Raw genomic sequence first — 19098 nt, forward strand, 5'->3', positions numbered from 1 at the left:
TCTGACTTTAGGGGATGGAGTGAGTAATATTGGATTCTGAGATCATTTTTGAACTGAGCTCTTTCAAAATTAGCATTCTTTTCTAAATGTATTGCAATTATCAGATTTGTTTTGAGTAATTTAAGATACTAACATGTCTGAGGTTTCATATTGGTCAGTTCATTTTGGGAACAAAAAAGACTATGAAGATGAATGCTTTTCACTCTAACTCAAGTCTTGGGGCCGGGTTTATAGACGTTGCACCATAATTTGGCTTAGTAAAACTGGCCCGGTTTCCCTTATAGGAAGTGATTGAAACTGCATCTCCCCTTCAATTTAGCTGATCCGGACTCAATCTGCCATAATAAATAAATCTATATAGATCAATCACACACACACGTACGTGACAGTTATAGAAGAGAAGAAAAGTGTTTTTCCTAGCTAATCACCTGACTTGACCCCATCCTCCCTGTGTTTTCAGATGGTTGGAGAGTCTTGGAGTTCCCTTCAGCCACAGAGACGACCTGTGTGTGTGTGTGTGTGTATATATATATATACATGAATGAATGAATGAGAGGGGGGGGTATGAGAGAGAAAGGGGATGTGTGTGTGAGAGCAAGGAGGGGAGAGAGCGAGTCAGGATGAGTGTATGCAGGAGAGGGAGCTGGAGTCTGCGAGGATGTGTGAATGAGATGGAGCTGGTTGTGCTGTAGCAGCACAGAATGGTTTGTGGGTTACACAGAGATGCAGGCCATACTGTGCTGCAGCAGTAACGCCTGGACAGACGGGCATCTGTGGAACCATCCAGAAGAGTGTGTGTATGGGATCTACCTGCCTCGTCACTGGCTGCCTTGCTGTAGCAGCACGTAAATATTGGAGTTAAAACTACTGCTGAAGCCTCCAGTATTGCTCGTGCTGCTGAAGCAAAGCTGACCGCTCGCTGCGAGTCTGTCTGCATGCATCCCTCACGCGCAGCACGGGAGAACGATGCGCAGGAGAAGGAGGGGAGACACCGAGAGGGACGCAGTGTGTCATCTTTATGACAGGTACAGACATGAGGTTTTAAGTTGCTTTTGTCCATTTGATTTCCATTCTAATTCATTTTACAACTAGGACTGTTGTATTTTATAGTTCATTGCTTTGGAACATGTTCATGCATTTTTATATCCATTTGAACTATCTTTGCACATTAAATGACTTGTTTGCATGATTTAGTTGGCCCGATAATGCTTTACTTTTTTTATGTAAACTCACATGTGCTGCATTTTCTAATAAACGTTTTGAAAGGGTGAACCTTTTATTTTATTCTCATGTTTCAGTCCTTGTGAGTTACCACACACAACTAGGCTACCATCCCTCTGGGCGCAGACGTCAGTCCATGTCTAGTTTTCATTTACATTTGGATGAGTTTTCAACTAATGTGAAATCAACTAAATTAACCATATCATTGGATTTATGTTTTAAAATTTGGTGTGAAAAAAATAAATGCTCTCAACTTGAATCTTTTTGCTAATCCAATTAGCTTTTGGGTGAGGGACGTAGGTTGAAATGTGGAAACAATGTTGATTCAACCAGTTTTTGCCCAGTCGGATGCTGTTAGTGTCCTTTCACGCCAAACAAACTCATGGGGTTATGCCAATTATCTTCAGAGAAAACCCAACTATTGAAATGATGCAAATAAGTTTCTCAATCTACCATATATTTGATGTCTATAAGGTGTATAACTTGCACCAGCTCTTGTGAAAATGTTCCACATTAGACCTATACCCTTACACTGCTGACTTAAGTTCACAAATCCCTGGAGTATTCTTTTATGCAAGGATAGGTTCCAATCACACAGGCCTATCACCTGTGTAGGCCTAAAGCAAGCCACACTGTTGTCTAATTTGCATCAGTTCAATTTGAATGGTTAGCATATGTGGGCCTTTTCAGAGGGTAAATTGGCTTTTCTGGATTAAATGTTTTATATTCCACACTGATCATGTCAAGATCTGTTTTAATATGTATAGTAATTTAACCCTCATTGAGGCTTTTGGGGGTGGTTGTCTTTTCAGCCAGAGTAAATGACCGTAGCCAAATGGCTAGATGACTGAATCCAATTTGGCCATTGGCCTATACATTTTAGCAAGCTATAGGCTGAAGACTTATAATCTTGTGTACAATTAGCCTAATATTTCTAGCATCTATCATCACTTTGCCAAACACTCGAATGTTACCTGCGAGCTTGTCATACGGCGAGTTTCACACCTTTCTACAGCGGTAAAGTCACCGGTCGTCCTATTTCCAATTGGGACAACCTGAAAAATCTGGGTGGGGCTCATGGGCAAACAGGAAGACTTACCGCAGCGTAGCGGTCGCATATAGGCCCATCATTAGCATAACTTTGATACAGGTCTAAAAAAGGTCCGTAATATTTTTGAGCCCATACGAGTTGCTGTAAGGCCATGCATGATCACACTCACCAAATGTAATCTGCAGAGAGGCTATAACACTTGGTCTATACTTTTGTCAATTGTTATTTAGATAGGCTGATCAAGCATCCAATTTCATGCAGACATTTCACCTATCAGGGAACTTGGCCTAGCCTATTTGAAATGTCCCAAATATGTTTAAAAGCGGATAGTCTACATATTGGTTGTGCCAGCTAACATAGACAAAGGCTTTTATCACTCATGTCCTAAACCCAGTCGCCTGTTATCAAGATGAGCCCAACTACCATCAGTAGTCTAAAATCAGAGGATGAGATTTTCAGTCGAATGTCTTAACCAAACAACACCATCCCTATATTCTAGTGTGTATTTTACTATTGTGAAACTTTAAATACATTTTCTGATCTCTGGCTTGATTTGGAACCACACATTTTGTGACAAGCAAATGACGCTGAGCGATGCAATGCCATTTGAAGAGAAAAGGGCTTATCAAACTGCCATGGACAGAAACCGAAAGTCATGGTTTTAGCAGTGCATGGGTTATACTTGCATATCTTATTTTTAGGCTAATTGTAACTTACTTTTGATATAAGAAAATAAAGCAATGTGTGTTCCATTTTGTCTCTGGCAAATAGGCCTTAAGCACGTCACACATTGCGCTCTACCATCTCGAAAGTATGCACACGCAGCCCACGAGTTATGCTATATTTTAAATGCTACATATGAAGAAAACAAAATCAATTAAATGCTGAAATAAGACGATCGTTAAATTATTTTTGCAAACTTAATTCACCAGAGGCGATAGCCTAAATTCCTCAGGGGACTTTATTGTAAACAGGCCGTGGGTATAGACTGCTTTACCTGCTTGAAAATAGTCCTATGCATTTATATTTTACTTCCCAAACTTTGTCACTGAAGGTTATTATCGAAAGAATATTATACTTTTTATTTAGGCTATTTTGGGTATTTTCTCTTCAAACTATTTTGAAGAGCACCCATTTCGTTTTATTAATTCCTATGCATAGTCAAATGTATTTTAATAATCTGCCAAATGACGTTTTGCTTTATGTTGTGCAATTACTTAATGTTTAGTTAAAGGGCTATTTAGGCTACGTCTTACAATGCCTTTGAAATATAACATTTAGTATTTTTGGGAATCCAAAAGTGTTTGCCAGGCATTCTGTATAATATCTCGTTGCTCATTTGATTTCATCTGGTCAGCTATAGGCTACCAATAATTTGTTAATGTTTTATTCTGGCCATGCATTCACATGTTCCTTCATATGAGACAAATCATTTTACTTTAGAAATTATACAATTCACTAGTCAGATTTATGGAAAGGAATTGTAGGCTATAGCTATTGTAATATATTCTTTAACGCCTGATGTTTATCATAATAGTACTGTAATATAATTTATTTGGTCGATAACGTTTTGGGGTCTAAATATGACTTCAGTGGCTTATTTAATTGCAAAGAGGCCTTTCGGAGCCTCAGTTCTGTTGATTGCGGGCCATAGACCATTAGGGTAGCCCTTTATGCTATTCCCACTGAATATTATTCAATATGTTGAATTTAGTTGGATTTTTAAGCGTTAATAGGAAGTGTTAGAAAAATACGGTAGGCCTACGATAATCATTATATAAGATCGTTATGCATGCTGGCACCAAGTCGTCGTTATGCCATCACCCAATATTTTGGGTGTATTTAGATAAATGCATCGATTGCCAAATTTCATAATATCAGTATATGTATTTATTTGAAGTAGCCTATTAGATATATATTATTTAGTTATTATAGTAAAGAGAAAGACCAACTTTACATTTTCATCCGTTATTTGCCTGGTAACAGTAGGGCTATATATAGCCTAGGCCTATACATGCCGTGACGTTGGTACTGAATTCTGGTCGGTGCTTACATCAGGTTTTTGTTGTGGTCTGATACTGGGATTTCCATCAGGATTTCATTCCTTCAGAAAAAATAAAACCGCACATGTCCAATGGACACGTTCAATGGATGCACTGCCCAATTTTCATTAAAACGTATGGCCCAATGTAGGCCTATATTGTTACTTCTAGACAATGTTGCATATGGGATGGATCTGTTGAGTATAGCCTGTTAAAGTAAGAATTGCTCTTCCGTCATCTACTTCAACATGCATAGACTGCATAACGGGCCAGTCGGCAAACCATGGCCATATGACAATCCGTGGCATTCAATGTTGCGCACACATTGACATTCACTGGGACAGTTGATTAAATAAATGTAATCCCATACATGTTTAATTAGTTGTTCTAAATGGAATTTAAGAATTAGATTTGGCTCATTGCCTTTCAATTTTGCACAAAAAAAAATGTATAGGCCCCAATGCATACGGCCAAAAAACAATCGTCATTCTGGTAATAACGTAACCTAGGCCTAAAGGCCAATACATAATGTTTTTGAATAATGCAAATTAAGTTAAGTTTTCTATAGGCCTAGTTATGCAACATTCAACCTTGGCCCCCGTGGAGGTTAAATCGCGCAGTGATGACCGATCCACCGGGAAGACAAACATCAAACGAGCATTTGGACGCCTGTGCGGGTGCATGGTATTTCATGTCACGTGAGCAGTGTGCAGGCGCACCAATTGAAGCTTCACTTATGACCTTGACCGGTAAAGTAGCATACACGTGCGAAAAAAAGTGCCTCCACAATTTGTGAAATCCCCTCAGTCACTCAAAAATAAAGATGAAGGAAAAGACCAAATTTATGTTTTATTAGGCAAAAAACATGAGTCTGGTGACAGGGTATGAGGCATTATGACAACTCAACTGATGGTCAATTAAAGTAAGGCAAAAATAAACGACAGCACTTAAACTCGATGTAAATATTATTCCTATCCTACAATCTAGCCTGTGGAATGTATAGTAAAATAAATATCCTGAGGTGACAGACTGACCTGTGTGATCGATCATATGGCTTGGAGAAGGATGGATGGTGCTCCTGGTCAGAGCTGGTGCTTAACACTCACCAGAATAGCGTTCTCAAATGACAACATTTAATGTACTGCAATAGTGTTTTGATTTAACTTAGTGTTGTTCTACGTTTAGATTATATATATATATATATATATATATATATTTATATATAAATTCACAAAGCATGATACATATGTGCTTCTAAATACTTGAATAGCTTTCTAGTGTTTGCTATAAATCTACTTATAGCATGGACATTGCTTGCTTCAGATCCATGTAGCAAAAATAACACTCGGGAAATCTAAATCAATTTACAACGGCTAAGAAATTCGCTAGTTGTGTTTACAAGGCGGTCAAGAAAATCGGCAGGTGTCTTAAAGAGGTTCGGGATACAGTTCAGAAACGCACCCACCAGGCAACGCAGGCATCCACTACCTCTCCCCAGCACTGCCACGCACCGTGAGCCAGTTCCAGCCATCCAGCCAGCACTGGCAGGTAGACATGGCCGAGCGAGGAGATTTGGGCTGACACCGCGGTCAGGCTGTCCGGCTGCAGAAGGACCAGGGCGCATAAAAGGCACACAAAAAACACGAGCACTCTCCCCAGCGCTCTGCCGCCGGAATGCGGGGTCGTTGAGCTATACACGCCACTCTCGTGCGGAACGGAGAGCTTGTCCACATCTTTGAGCTTCATCGAGTCCCAGTTTTTGACGTCAAAATTCCTGACCAGGGGACCGACGTCCATGTCTGTCCGGGAGGGCAGCGGAGTTTCCCGGACAACGCGCAACTTCTCCCTGAACTCCTGCATCTGCTCGAGAAAGCAAAGGGGGTCGGTCACATTCCTGAAGGACTCGGCGATGCTGAGAGCGCGCTTCTGCTCCTCCAACGCATCGCTCAATTTATTGATCTCTGGGTCGTAGGCTTGCATCACCACCAACTTCAGCGTCTCAAAATCAGAGAGGATCTCGTTCTTTTTGTGGTCCAGGGCGTTGATCAGTTTGACAAAATATTCGGTTACTTTCTCTGCGTCCCTGGAAACTAACTGGAGCGCCTTTTTCTTACTGGCTTCCAGTGTCTCCAGGCAGGATAGAATATCCGTGCTGTGCCAGCTCTCCACTCCCTGGGACAGCTCCTCAAATGCGGATTTCTCCTGCTCGTACGCGTCTTCCAGGGCACAGAATGTATGTCCTTTATGGTCGTCAGTTGTTGCACAAAATCCACAAATAAGTTTCAAGTCTGTGGCACAGAATATATTAAGCGGTTGACCACTGTGGTGTTTGCACAGGGCCATCCTGGGCAACACTCTGATTTTGTTGTATTTCTCAACGATTCCACGTAACGAGTAGTTGATCTGGAGGCTGTTTATGCCGTTTTGAGGAGTCTCCTTGCGGCAACTGGGGCATTTGAACGGGGGTCTCCAAACAGGTCCTCGGTTGTTCCCCTCCAGAATCCCCTCCAAGCACTTCTTGCAGAAGCTGTGTGAGCACGGCAGAACTCGGGGGTCCTCAAAGAGACAGCAGCAAATTGGGCAAGTCAGGTCCTCCTCTAGAAGCTCCATGGTGTTCTGAAATAAAATACAACCAGGATTGAGTGGCGAATAAATCGAAAATAATAGATCAATACACTATCCGTCAGTTAAACATACCCGTTTGTTTAGCTACAACACCCAACAGCGCAATCATTCACAGGTAGTGATGGTGGAAATGCAGATCACTAGAATTACGCGTGACAACACTTTGGATAAAACGCACAGACTATCCACTCCAGCGACTGGTGTTAAAATTCAGCCACCCTAAAAAAAGGAAAATGAGAGGTGTCGATGTACCCGCGTAAAATATGAAAATAGAAAGCGCAGTGGAACATCATGCCTAGATGTATAGACTATTTGGCTACAGTGAAAAACCTATCGCAACGGTCCCTATTTTTTTTCCTATGTTCAACGACCTAGTTTAGTGTTCACACTAGATGGGTTTTTTTTATGAGACGGGATATCACGCAATCACGACACAGCCGTTTCATCCAACTGGTCTATATATAGATGAGATGGTAACGACTAAGTTCCCACTCACTTTAGATTTGACTTCTGATTTAATGTTAATAGCCTGCTGAAACGTATCCTTAGCAATATAAGCTAAACACAAACTTCCACCAACGATTACCACTCAGTATAAACAAGTTTCAGTCTATAAATTAGATCACACACGAGTATGTCCTATTGGCACGGTATTGAGGATGGTTATGACAGCTTTTGCAAGCGTATAGCAACATGCAACTGGACAAAAAAAAACACTTACCAGCTGCTGAGACGCACAGTGCAACGCAATCATGGCGCTTGTTGCTGTGCAGACTTCGCCCTTTCCGGGAGAAAAAATTAACCATTTCATGACCACAGCACTACACTAGCGAACCTTCCAGCTCCAAATAGCGCGCACTATAGTACGCGCCTGATACAGTGGCGCGCAGAAAGTAAAAACATCTCAGTGATATTAATGGCAGCGTTTTTTTAAGTACATATTTTTTTATTTTAAAGAACAAGATGCGTTTTATTTTTCAGTAGGAACAATATAGAGGATCCCTGCAAATTGGAGAGGGGAGGCGGGCTGTTGCTATGCAAAACATTTTTACAGCGTGAAAGATTGTCAACCATTAGGTTCTTAGTCACCCGGCTTTTGATCACTGCCTCTATCGCACCATTTGTATACGTCATTATGAACTTGAAGTAACGTTAATCGATTCTTATGTGTGAAGTTTGAACGTCAGGCAATAGTGCATGTCAATTTGCATTGTAATTTTCATCCCCACTGATACCCAGTGCATGGATACAAAGTAGCCTATTGGAAGTGCTCTCAAAAGACTTGGTGATAGGCTACTGAACTGGCTCCTTTTTTAACTGACGACATGTAGGCCTACCCAGCAACAATATTGGTGCTCATTACAGACATTTGCCCCGTTATTTGATCCCAGATGGAATTCCCACTCTACACACATTTGATCATGCCATGTGTCCCAAGCTTGACACATTGATAACCAATTGCTACTAAGTCACGTGTAAAAAAACATTTTGACCTTGATTTTCTTCCCTTGTTTCCATGCCATCAGGAGCCGCTGCTTTATAAGCAATGTGATTGGACGCATTGGAAAGAAGCGCATATATGGCTCATGACACTGTGGTATGACTGCCACCAGGTGTCGCTGGTTCATTATGATGGTAGTTTTCTCATGAGCTCCTTCAGCTCTTGTTGACTTCTTCGGCGTGACTATTTCCGGATAATATTTTAGCACAAGAATGGCTGCACTGTTTACGTGTTGTCTGGGATGCTGCGGAGATGGGGGAACGGGGCATATTCCCCTCAAAGAAATGCCTAACGTCCAGTTAGACACGCATCATATGGGTGAGAGGAAATATTTCTGACGGTTCGTTGTTTCAAGTTGTAAATCTTCGAGAGAATGCCGATGGGGTTAACCTAGCTTACTGTTCAGCTGGCTGTTTTTGACAACGCTGTCGTAAATAAAATACAAATATAGATTGTTTTCTTGTACAGGCACGGATGTGGTCATCGTGAAGAGTGGCCGGAGGATATGTGGCACCGGGGGTTGCCTTGCCAACGCTCCCCTTCACCAAAACAAGAGTTACTTTGAGTTCAAGATCCAGTCCACAGGTAATGATTGAACAGGAGTCCATGTAACGTTAACGTTACTGTCCACCTGCCTGTCTTTGTGTGGGAGATCAAATGGATAAGGAACTATGGGGAATATCCTTTGGTGTGCGCGCATCAGGCAGGGTAGCTTTGGGACGTAACATCGGGAGTTTGTATAATTAATAACAATTCCCCGAGTTGTGATTCACTCTGGTGGCTGGTAACGGGAAATGACCATAACTTTACAATATAGCCGGCATCACCAAAAAAAACGGACTGTCAACAAAATATGTATAATCTCTAGAAACTATACTTACCAGATGTAAAGTGAAATGTGTCCCTCGCTATAAAATGGACGTCTGAATCCAACTTTTGTCCTTAGTGACTTTTCGTAACAGGTTAGGATAAGACAGGTCTACAGCTACAATATGACGATGGTCATGGCTATAATGGATCCATCATGTCATGGCGACTTTGGTCATCGGGTCTAACGGTCATCTTGCGCTGAACTGCGCATGTGCATGCCTTCAAATCAAAGGCACTCCTTCGATGTAAGTTGTTTTTGACAAATGAAAACGTGTCAGTTTTTCACGAGGTTTGAGTAATGGCATGTTCAACTACTTAAGACATTTTCTTGAATCTAGGTTGTGCCTTTAGATTGAGAAAATGAACAACTAAGGAATAATTGTTTTTATTTCTTATTGACATTCCAAACCCTGGCCTGTTTGGCCTTGAAGTGGAGGAGGACCTGTTGGACTGTATGTTCTTAGTGTTTTCTGAGCACAATGTGTTCTCTCCCAGGTGCGTGTAAGGGCAGATATGACAGACAGGTAGGATTCCAGCTGAGGTGGTTTAATAACCTTGATTCACAAAAAGCAGGAATGGCACAGCACAGAGTATGTGTTAAAGCACAAGGTATGGTTTAAATTGTTTTAACCAAGAGTGTGTGTGGTTCTGAAAAAAAGGAAATTAAATACAATAGTAACCTCCAATTACATGATCTGTAAAGAATACGGCTACAATAGGTTATGTGCTGCACAGGACAACACGGCTGTGACTTCACTAATGAAAGATCAGATGGGTGCAGCCACACAGCACCATGATCCTCACACAACTGCATATATATATATTATATATGCACGCACCGAACCAGTCAGAAGTTTGGACACACCTACTCAAGGGTTTTTCTGTATTTTACAATTTTCTACATTGTAGAATAATAGTGAAGACATCAAAACTATGAAATAACACAGATGGAATCATGTAGTAACCAAAAAAGCATTAAACAAATCTAAATATGTTTTATATTCTTCAAAGTAGCCACCCTTTGCCTTGATGACAGCTTTGCACATGCTTGGCATTCTCTCAACCAGCTTAACGTGGAATGCTTTAGCAACAGCCTTGAAGGAGTTCCCACATATAATGAGCACTTGTTGGCTGCTTTTCCTTCACTCTGTGGTCTTAACTCATCCCAAACCATCTAAATTTGATTGAGGTCGGTTGATTGTGGAGGCCAGGTCATCTGATGCAGCACTCTATCACTTTTCTTCTTGGTCAAATAGCCCTTACTCAGCCTGGAGGTGTGTTGGGTCATTGTCCTGTTGAAAAAAAAATGGTAGTCCCATTAAGCTCAAACCAGATGGGATGGTGTATCGCTACAGAAGGCTGTGGTAGCCATGCTGGTTAAGTGTGCCTTGAATTCTAAATAAATCACTGGCAGTATCACTAGCACCATCACACCTCCTCCTCAATGCTTCACGTTGGGAACCACAAATGCAGAGATCATCCATTCACCTGCTCTGCGTCTCACAAAGACATGGCAGTTGGAACCAAAATCTCAAATTTGGACTCATCAGACCAAAGGACAGATTTCCACCTGTCTAATGTCCATTACTCGTGTTTCTTGGCCCAAGCATGTCTCTTCTTATTATTGGTGACCTTTAGTATCAATCAAATGTATTTATAACGCCTACATCAGCTGATGTCACAAAGTGCTGTACAGAAACCCAGCCTAAAACCCCAAACAGCAAGCAATGCAGGTGTAGAAGCACGGTGGCTTAACTCCCTAGAAAGGCCAGTAGTGGTCTCTTTGCAGCAATTTGACCATGAAGGCCTGATTCACGCAGTCTCCTCTGAACAGTTGATGATGAGTAGTCTGTTACTTGAACTCTGAAGCATTTATTGGGCTGCAATTTCTGAGGCTGGTACATCTAATGAACTTATCCTCTGCAGCAGTGGTAACTCTGAGTCCTTTCCTGTGGCGGTCTTCATGAGAGCCAGTTTCATCATAGCGCTTGATGGTTTTTGCGACTGGACTTGAAGAAACTTTCAAAGTTCTTGAATTGTTCCATATTGACGGACCTTCATGTCTTAAAGTAATGACGGACTGTCGTTTCTCTTAGCTTATTTGAGCTGTTCTTGCCATAATATGGACTTAGCCCTATTTGGTAAAATACCGTCTTCTGTTGTGTGAAATTCATATATTAGTCCCTACTTAATTTATTTAAATTGACTGATTCCCTTATTTGAACTGTAACTCAGTAAATTTGTTGGATGGTGCGTTTTTTATAGTTTTGTTCGGTACAATTACTTCTTTCTCAGAGATCACCCAGCGTGCATCTACTTCACATCACCGGTGGGCGGCGCTACAGCTCTCCTATGATGAACTCATATTTATTCTCCATAGTCTTTCATACAGGTGTGTTTCGCAAGCATTCCCGGAAGTCGCTCTCAGATTTTAGCTAACCCTATTTCAAACTAACCTAATTATCTTAACCTGAACCTAAATCACTTCCTGTCATAGCTCTATACCACCTAGTCAAAACCCTGCTTCCGCTAGATGGCTCTATTATCCTTACGTCATTTGTCATTCGCATTAAACCAGACAGGAAGAGGCGACGCGAAAGGGTTTACTCTGCCCAAAAACTGTCTGTATGGAGGTAAATGAGTATCGATCTTGGTCAACAAATGTAATTTCTAATTTGCCACCTGAGGCTTATTTGATCAAATATACGTTATGTAATGGTTAGGTTGTTATGAATGTACTGATAAGTGGACGCACGTGGCATTTCGGCAAGGTTGTGCCTGTTCACACTTATCTGTCCTCTCATTGGCTATAATGGTCCCACCTGGTGTTGCCTCCGCTCGCCTGCCTTCCATCTTTGAGGACAGGGATTTATATTGTTAGTGTCACTCGACCATCTTGTTAAAATAATAGATAATATTTTATTAAACTGCACGGCTGGTAATACACTTGTCCCCCGGTGACCGGTTCGTACATAAAACATCCTCCATTCAGGCTGGAGAAGTAGTTTCCTTAATTGAATGTCCCGCCGGCTTAAAAAAGCTGGGAGAATATGCATAACGTTTTAACAAAACACATTTGTTCACCACAATGCTAGAGTGGCTAATGCTACTTGCTGCGCATCGCATTCATCCTGTGGTAAACAGACTGCTTCAACCTGATTGGCTGAATTGGAATATTGTGTTTTAAGACAGTATGCATATTAACTATTTTTAGGTTGGCGTGCCATTAAATCAGTTTAAGGAGGAAAATTACGCATTTGCAGCCTGAATGGATGATGTTTTATGTACGAACAGGTCGCAGGGGACACGAGTGTATTTATTACCAGCTCTGCAGTTTAATGCAGGACGTCGATGACAAACGACGTAAGGATAATAGCGCCATCTGGCGGAATCAGGACTACAGGCAGAGGAGATTCCCCTTGGTCCACTCCAGTGGTTCTAGGATTTACAGTACACACCCTCCACTGGGGGTACGTGTGGGTAGAAGTCTACATACTTACTGTCCTGAACCAGCCTGGTTACACGCCAACCATAGTTGCTGGAAGCGATACTGGAAAGCAAAAAAAGCCAGTCCAAGCTAGCCAAAACATTGACTAGAAGGAATGCTCTCCTCGTAGTCGAAACGACCATATACCAATATAGTTCCACCTCTGAACTTCAAATAAAATGGTTTGAAGACCAGCACTGTACAGTTTGTGTTGGCAAGCTTGTTTTTAAAGGTTCTGACATCTGTGTGCAGGTATATGGGGGATAGGTGTGGCAACTCAGAAGGTGAACCTGAACCAGGTCCCCATGGGGCAGGACATCAACAGCCTTGTCCTGAGGCATGATGGCTCGATGTATCACAACAACGAGGAGAAGAACCGCCTCCCTGCCAATAGCCTTCCACAGGAGGGGGACATTGTGGTGAGTGGACTGGTCTGGTGTAGTGCAACTAAGCCTGTTGTATACATATACTCAAGGTCTTTATTAAAGCGTTAATGAACATGCTCTATAACATCTCAAACAAAGCAAGGAAAGCACATGGCATAATTGAAACACAGCAATATTATTATCTTCTGATAAAAGGTAGTCCAACACCAACTACATGGGCAAAAAAAAGGAATGCGACAAACTTACTTACTCAGTAACGCATCCATGTTATACAAAGAAAAAAACATTAGTCTTTAGCTTTAAACTACACAATAAACATGTTCTCCAAACACTACACAGTCATGCTTGCAGTCAGAGTGGAAGAGGTGAAGTGGGTGGGTCCACTCCTGTCAACCTGTCCATGTAGGAAACGGTGATAAGCAGGTCAATAATGAAATGGGACAACAACTCCCATTGTTCGGTCGGAGATGAATGAGTATCTCTGTTCCAGTCCATTAGGTTGTCACACTGATTATGGACAGGTGAGGCTACTTAAGGTGTTTTGGAGGAAGTCCCACCTCTATAGAGGTAGATTGGGCCAGGCCAGAGATCAAATAGAGTTGTATTAGTCACATGTGTCGAATACAACAGTGAATGCTTACTTACGAGCCCCAACAATGCAGTTTAAAAAAATATGTGTAAGAATAAGAAATAAAAGTTACAAGGAGTTAAAGATCAGCAGTAAAATAACAATAGGGAGACTATGTACAGAGTCAATGTGTTCTGTACCTCACCGGTTAGTTGAGGTAATATGTACATGTAGGTAGAGTTATTAAAGTGATTATGCATAGATGATAACAGAGTAGCAGTGGTGTAAAAGAGGAGGAGAGGGGGGACAATGTAAATAGTCTGGGTAGTCATTTGATTAGGTGTTCAGGAGTCTTATTGCTTGGGGATAGAAGCTGTTTAGATGCCTCTTGGACCTGTACATAATGAAGAGATGCTCATGTCTCTGCCCAGTGGGAGTCGCTGTCCCAAAGTCAGGAAGGCAGGCGACAAGCTTAGGTCCAAAATAAACCCATAGAAACACATTGGGCTTATTTTGGCAAGAGTGAAACCTTTTGATATACCTCTTCCTCTCTGGACAGGCTAAGGGGAAATTCAGCCAGAAGGTGTACAGGGAATCTAATCAGTTGTTTTTTCGTCTCAGGGCATCACATACGACCATGTGGAGCTGAATCTCTATCTGAATGGGAAGAATATGCACTGTCCAGCTTCAGGGATCAGAGGCACCGTGTTCCCAGTGGTTTATGGTGAGTGTGTGTGTGTGTGTGTGTGTGTGTGTACACAGCTGCATGCACAGGGACCTTCATGGTCCAAACATACCAAGACAGTCGTGAAGAGGGCACGACAAAACCTTTCCCCCCTCAGGAGACTGAAAAGATTTGGCATGGGTCCCCAGATCCTTAAACGGTTCTACAGCTGCACCATCGAGAGCGTCCTGACCGGTTGGATCACCGCCTGGTATGGCAACTGCTCGGCATCTGACCATAAGGTGCTACAGAGGGTAGTGCGGACGGCCCAGTACATCACTGGGGCCAAGCTTCCTGCCATCCAGGACCTATATATTAGACAGTGTGAGAGGAAAGCCCATAAAATTGTCAGAGACTTCAGTCACCCAAGTTATAGATTTATTTCTCTGCTATCGCACAGCAAGTTGTACTGGAGTGCCAAGTCTAGGACCAAAAGGCTCCTCAACAGCTTCTACCCCCAAGCCATAAGACTGCTGAACAATTAATAAAATCGCCACTGGACAATTTACATTGACCCCCCCCCCCCCCCCCCCCCCCATCTCTTTTGTACACTGCTGCTACTCGCTGTTTATTATTTATGCATGGTCACTTCACCCCTACCTACATGTACAAGTGACCTCAACTAGCCTGTACCCCTGCACACTGACTCCGTACCAGTGCCCCCTGTATATAGCCTCCACACTGACTCCGTACCAGTGCCCCCTGTATATAGCCTCCACACTGACTCCGTACCAGTGCCCCCTGTATATAGCCTCGTTATTCTTATTGTGTTACTTTTTATTATTACTTTTTACTTCAGTCTACTTGGTAAATATTTGTTTTAACCAACAGTGCAGTTCAAGAAGAGTTAAGGGCTTGTAAGTCAGCATTTCACGGTCAAGTCTACACTGTTGGTTAAGGGCTTGTAAGTCAGCATTTCACGGTCAAGTCTACGCTGTTGGTTAAGGGCTTGTAAGTCAGCATTTCACGGTCAAGTCTACACTTGTTGTATTCAGCGAATGTGACATGTTGATTCTTACATTCTCAGGAGGGAAAACTACCAATGTCAAAGTTTTATTCATATTTTATTGTATTGTATTAATATAATATATGTTAACCCTTGCTCTCCATTTTGTTCATTCCCAGTGGAAAAAAAACAGGCTCAAATGCCTAGTAAATCTGCCCCCAAAATATTTATGGTTCTATTTTTCTGCCACAAGAGGGCAGTAAGTACAAAGCTGAAACTGACATCCTTCCTTTTGGTAGCATATGATGTTAAGGTAATTTAATACTACTATTTATTTGTTGTTGCTGGCACACAGGGTTTCCCATGTGGTTCCTAACGCTGAAGTGCTAAATTGAGATCCAGTCAGTGAGTTATACCTGCTAAAGTATCCTACTGAACACTGACTTGTTGATTTGATCTTTCTCTTCTGTACCAGTGGATGACAGCGCCATCTTAGACTGCCAGTTCAGTGACTTCTACCATACGGCGCCACAAGGCTTTGAGAAGATTCTGTTCGAGCAGCAGATTTTCTGACCAGCACCTCCTTATACCTCCAGGCCTTTACACACACACACACAACCCTCAGCGCTCCTTGTTGCTCCGCAGAGATCTGTGACCCACACTCTCGTCCCAGCTGGTTTGAGTATCCCTCTGTATGTGTTCTGGTTACTCTGCTTTAAAGCTGTTCTGGGTCCAGTTGGTTTAGCTCTTGGTTGATGCCAACACTGGAGCAGTAAGAAAATTGATCCCAAGTCAGCGGTGAAGGGCATTGAGTAGCCAAAGTGGTGTGTGTGTGTGTGTGTGTGTGTGTGCATTTGCAGCTGAAAAACAGTCAAGTTAGTCAATATTGCTTTGCTTCAGTTGTAATCATCCTGCATTGCAACAATTTGTTATGGTTGCTGCTTCTTTCTGAAAAGAGTTTAAACAATGTTTATGTGTTGAGTCTGACAGTATTGTTGTGCAATCACTACACATGTCCATTGGTCTGGACCAGAAGCCATGTTGAGTGTTCTTTACTGCTACCTATGTATGGTTTGATTATGGAATCTCAATGAACTCTTAATGCCATATTGATATGTGGGGGCATACACACCCCAAAATATATATATATATATATATATACAAATTGTATTTGTTTATAGCTGACACTAATGTTCGATGTTTTGTTTCCCTAATAATTGACATTGATTTAGTTATTCGTATTTAGATTTTTCATATTTTGATCATGATGTGTCATTTAAAGTAATTTGTCACGGCTCTGATGGTTATTCCAAATTGGGGTTGGGTAGGTTACTTTCTGAATGTAATCCTTTACAGTTACTAGTTACCCGTCAAATTCTAATCAGAGGCGCAACTTTTGGATTGCCCAAACTCCGTAACGTATTCTGATTACTTCTGGATTACATTCCTTTTAAGAGGTGTTAGAAAATGTGAAAGTAATCCAAGAAGTAATCTAGTTTTTCTAAATTATCTGTGATCTTATAACAGTTTTGCTGTTACTCCCCAACCCTGTATTTGTGAATGTGACATTGTCCTACCTTACTTTATTTCAACCGTCAGATGAACACATATCTCCTTTTGAAGTGTGAAAACTGTCTCAAATGTTAAACGCTTGTTTTAGTTTGCACTAATGAGATGTATGTTGAATATTAACCCACACCTGAATACTTATTGTCTAATACAATAAAGAAACTTGTCTCTAGAAGCATTTAACTATTTTGGAACTCATTGGTTTAATAGTATGTGGGTGTTTGTTTTAGAAAAGGTTAAAAACATTCGGCTTAAACAAATAGGTGTTGTGCCAAAAGCTTAGGCCCAAACGGTGCTTTCACACTTGGTCACTTTCAGACAATTTTTGTGAACTCAGTGCGGTTCGCTTCTTTCTTTGTACAGTGTGAACACTCCAAAGGAACTCAGACCGCTCAAAAGAGCCACCGAACTGAACTGAGACCATCTTGAGATGTGGTCTGAGTTTGGTTTGCTTGAATTCTGCAGTCTGGTTCCTTTTTTTTGGGACAATGTGAATGCAAAGCTCCCCAGGTTCACTTGTCATTATTCCCACCCTAGACTACTGCAACCCTGTTTCCCCTGCCATAAACCCCGACACACTAGACTACTGCAACCCTGTTTCCCCTGCCATAAACCCTGACACACTAGACTACTGCAACACTGTTTCCCCTGCCATAAACCCTGACACACTAGACTACTGCAACCCTGTTTCCCCTGCCATAAACCCTGACACACTAGACTACTGCAACACCGTTTCCCCTGCCATAAACCTTGACACACTAGACTACTGCAACACTGTTTCCCTGCCATAAACCCTGACACACTAGACTACTGCAACCCTGTTTCCCTGACACACTAGACTACTGCAACCCTGTTTCCCTGCCATAAACCCTGACACACTAGACTACTGCAACCCTGTTTCCCTGCCATAAACCCTGACACACTAGACTACTGCAACCCTGTTTCCCCTGCCATATACCCTGACACACTAGACTACTGCAACACCGTTTCCCCTGCCATAAACCCTGACACACTAGACTACTGCAACCCTGTTTCCCTGCCATAAACCCTGACACACTAGACTACTGCAACCCTGTTCCCCCTGCCATATACCCTGACACACTAGACTACTGCAACACCGTTTCCCCTGCCATAAACCCTGACACACTAGACTACTGCAACCCTGTTTCCCCTGCCATAAACCCTGACACACTAGACTACTGCAACCCTGTTTCCCCTGCCATATACCCTGACACACTAGACTACTGCAACACCGTTTCCCCTGCCATAAACCCTGACACACTAGACTACTGCAACCCTGTTTCCCTGCCATAAACCCTGACACACTAGACTACTGCAACCCTGTTCCCCCTGCCATATACCCTGACACACTAGACTACTGCAACACCGTTTCCCCTGCCATAAACCCTGACACACTAGACTACTGCAACCCTGTTTCCCCTGCCATAAACCCTGACACACTAGACTACTGCAACCCTGTTTCCCTGCCATAAACCCTGACACACTAGACTACTGCAACACCGTTTCCCCTGCCATAAACCCTGACACACTAGACTACTGCAACCCTGTTTCCCCTGCCATAAACCCTGACACACTAGACTACTGCAACCCTGTTTCCCTGCCATAAACCCTGACACACTAGACTACTGCAACCCTGTTTCCCCTGCCATATACCCTGACACACTAGACTACTGCAACACCGTTTCCCCTGCCATAAACCCTGACACACTAGACTACTGCAACCCTGTTTCCCTGCCATAAACCCTGACACACTAGACTACTGCAACCCTGTTCCCCCTGCCATATACCCTGACACACTAGACTACTGCAACACCGTTTCCCCTGCCATAAACCCTGACACACTAGACTACTGCAACCCTGTTTCCCCTGCCATAAACCCTGACACACTAGACTACTGCAACCCTGTTTCCCCTGCCATATACCCTGACACACTAGACTACTGCAACACCGTTTCCCCTGCCATAAACCCTGACACACTAGACTACTGCAACCCTGTTTCCCTGCCATAAACCCTGACACACTAGACTACTGCAACCCTGTTCCCCCTGCCATATACCCTGACACACTAGACTACTGCAACACCGTTT

The 19098-nt window shown here is 42.4% G+C and overlaps 2 protein-coding genes across 5 annotated transcripts; one reads left to right on the forward strand and one right to left on the reverse strand.

Annotated features, from left to right (window-relative positions):
* The first annotated feature begins 902 nt into the window (after positions 1-902).
* LOC109905027 (SPRY domain-containing protein 7) lies at positions 903-17173 on the forward strand. 2 transcript variants are annotated; one of them, XM_031800059.1, is made up of 5 exons: positions 903-1025; positions 8909-9025; positions 13050-13216; positions 14373-14475; positions 15897-17173. In XM_031800059.1, exons 1-5 carry the CDS (start codon positions 1019-1021, stop codon positions 15992-15994), a joined length of 492 nt encoding a protein of 163 aa, XP_031655919.1. In that variant the 5' UTR covers positions 903-1018; the 3' UTR covers positions 15995-17173. The 2 variants fall into 2 exon arrangements, with proteins under 2 accessions (XP_031655919.1, XP_031655918.1); XM_031800058.1 differs by lacking the exon at positions 903-1025 and adding an exon at positions 8224-8758.
* trim13 (tripartite motif containing 13) lies at positions 5144-9450 on the reverse strand. 3 transcript variants are annotated; one of them, XM_020460707.2, is made up of 2 exons: positions 9322-9450; positions 5144-6930 (listed from the first exon to the last, which is right to left on the reverse strand). In XM_020460707.2, the coding sequence occupies exon 2, from the start codon at positions 6922-6924 to the stop codon at positions 5764-5766; it is 1161 nt and encodes a 386-aa protein (XP_020316296.1). In that variant the 5' UTR covers positions 6925-6930; positions 9322-9450; the 3' UTR covers positions 5144-5763. The 3 variants fall into 3 exon arrangements, with proteins under 3 accessions (XP_020316296.1, XP_020316266.1, XP_020316281.1); XM_020460677.2 differs by lacking the exon at positions 9322-9450 and adding an exon at positions 7661-7792; XM_020460692.2 differs by lacking the exon at positions 9322-9450 and adding an exon at positions 7012-7635.
* Positions 17174-19098: the final 1925 nt, after the last annotated feature.

The sequence above is a fragment of the Oncorhynchus kisutch genome, linkage group LG2 (genome assembly GCF_002021735.2).
Source record: "Oncorhynchus kisutch isolate 150728-3 linkage group LG2, Okis_V2, whole genome shotgun sequence".
NCBI classification, from domain to species: Eukaryota; Metazoa; Chordata; class Actinopteri; order Salmoniformes; family Salmonidae; genus Oncorhynchus; species Oncorhynchus kisutch.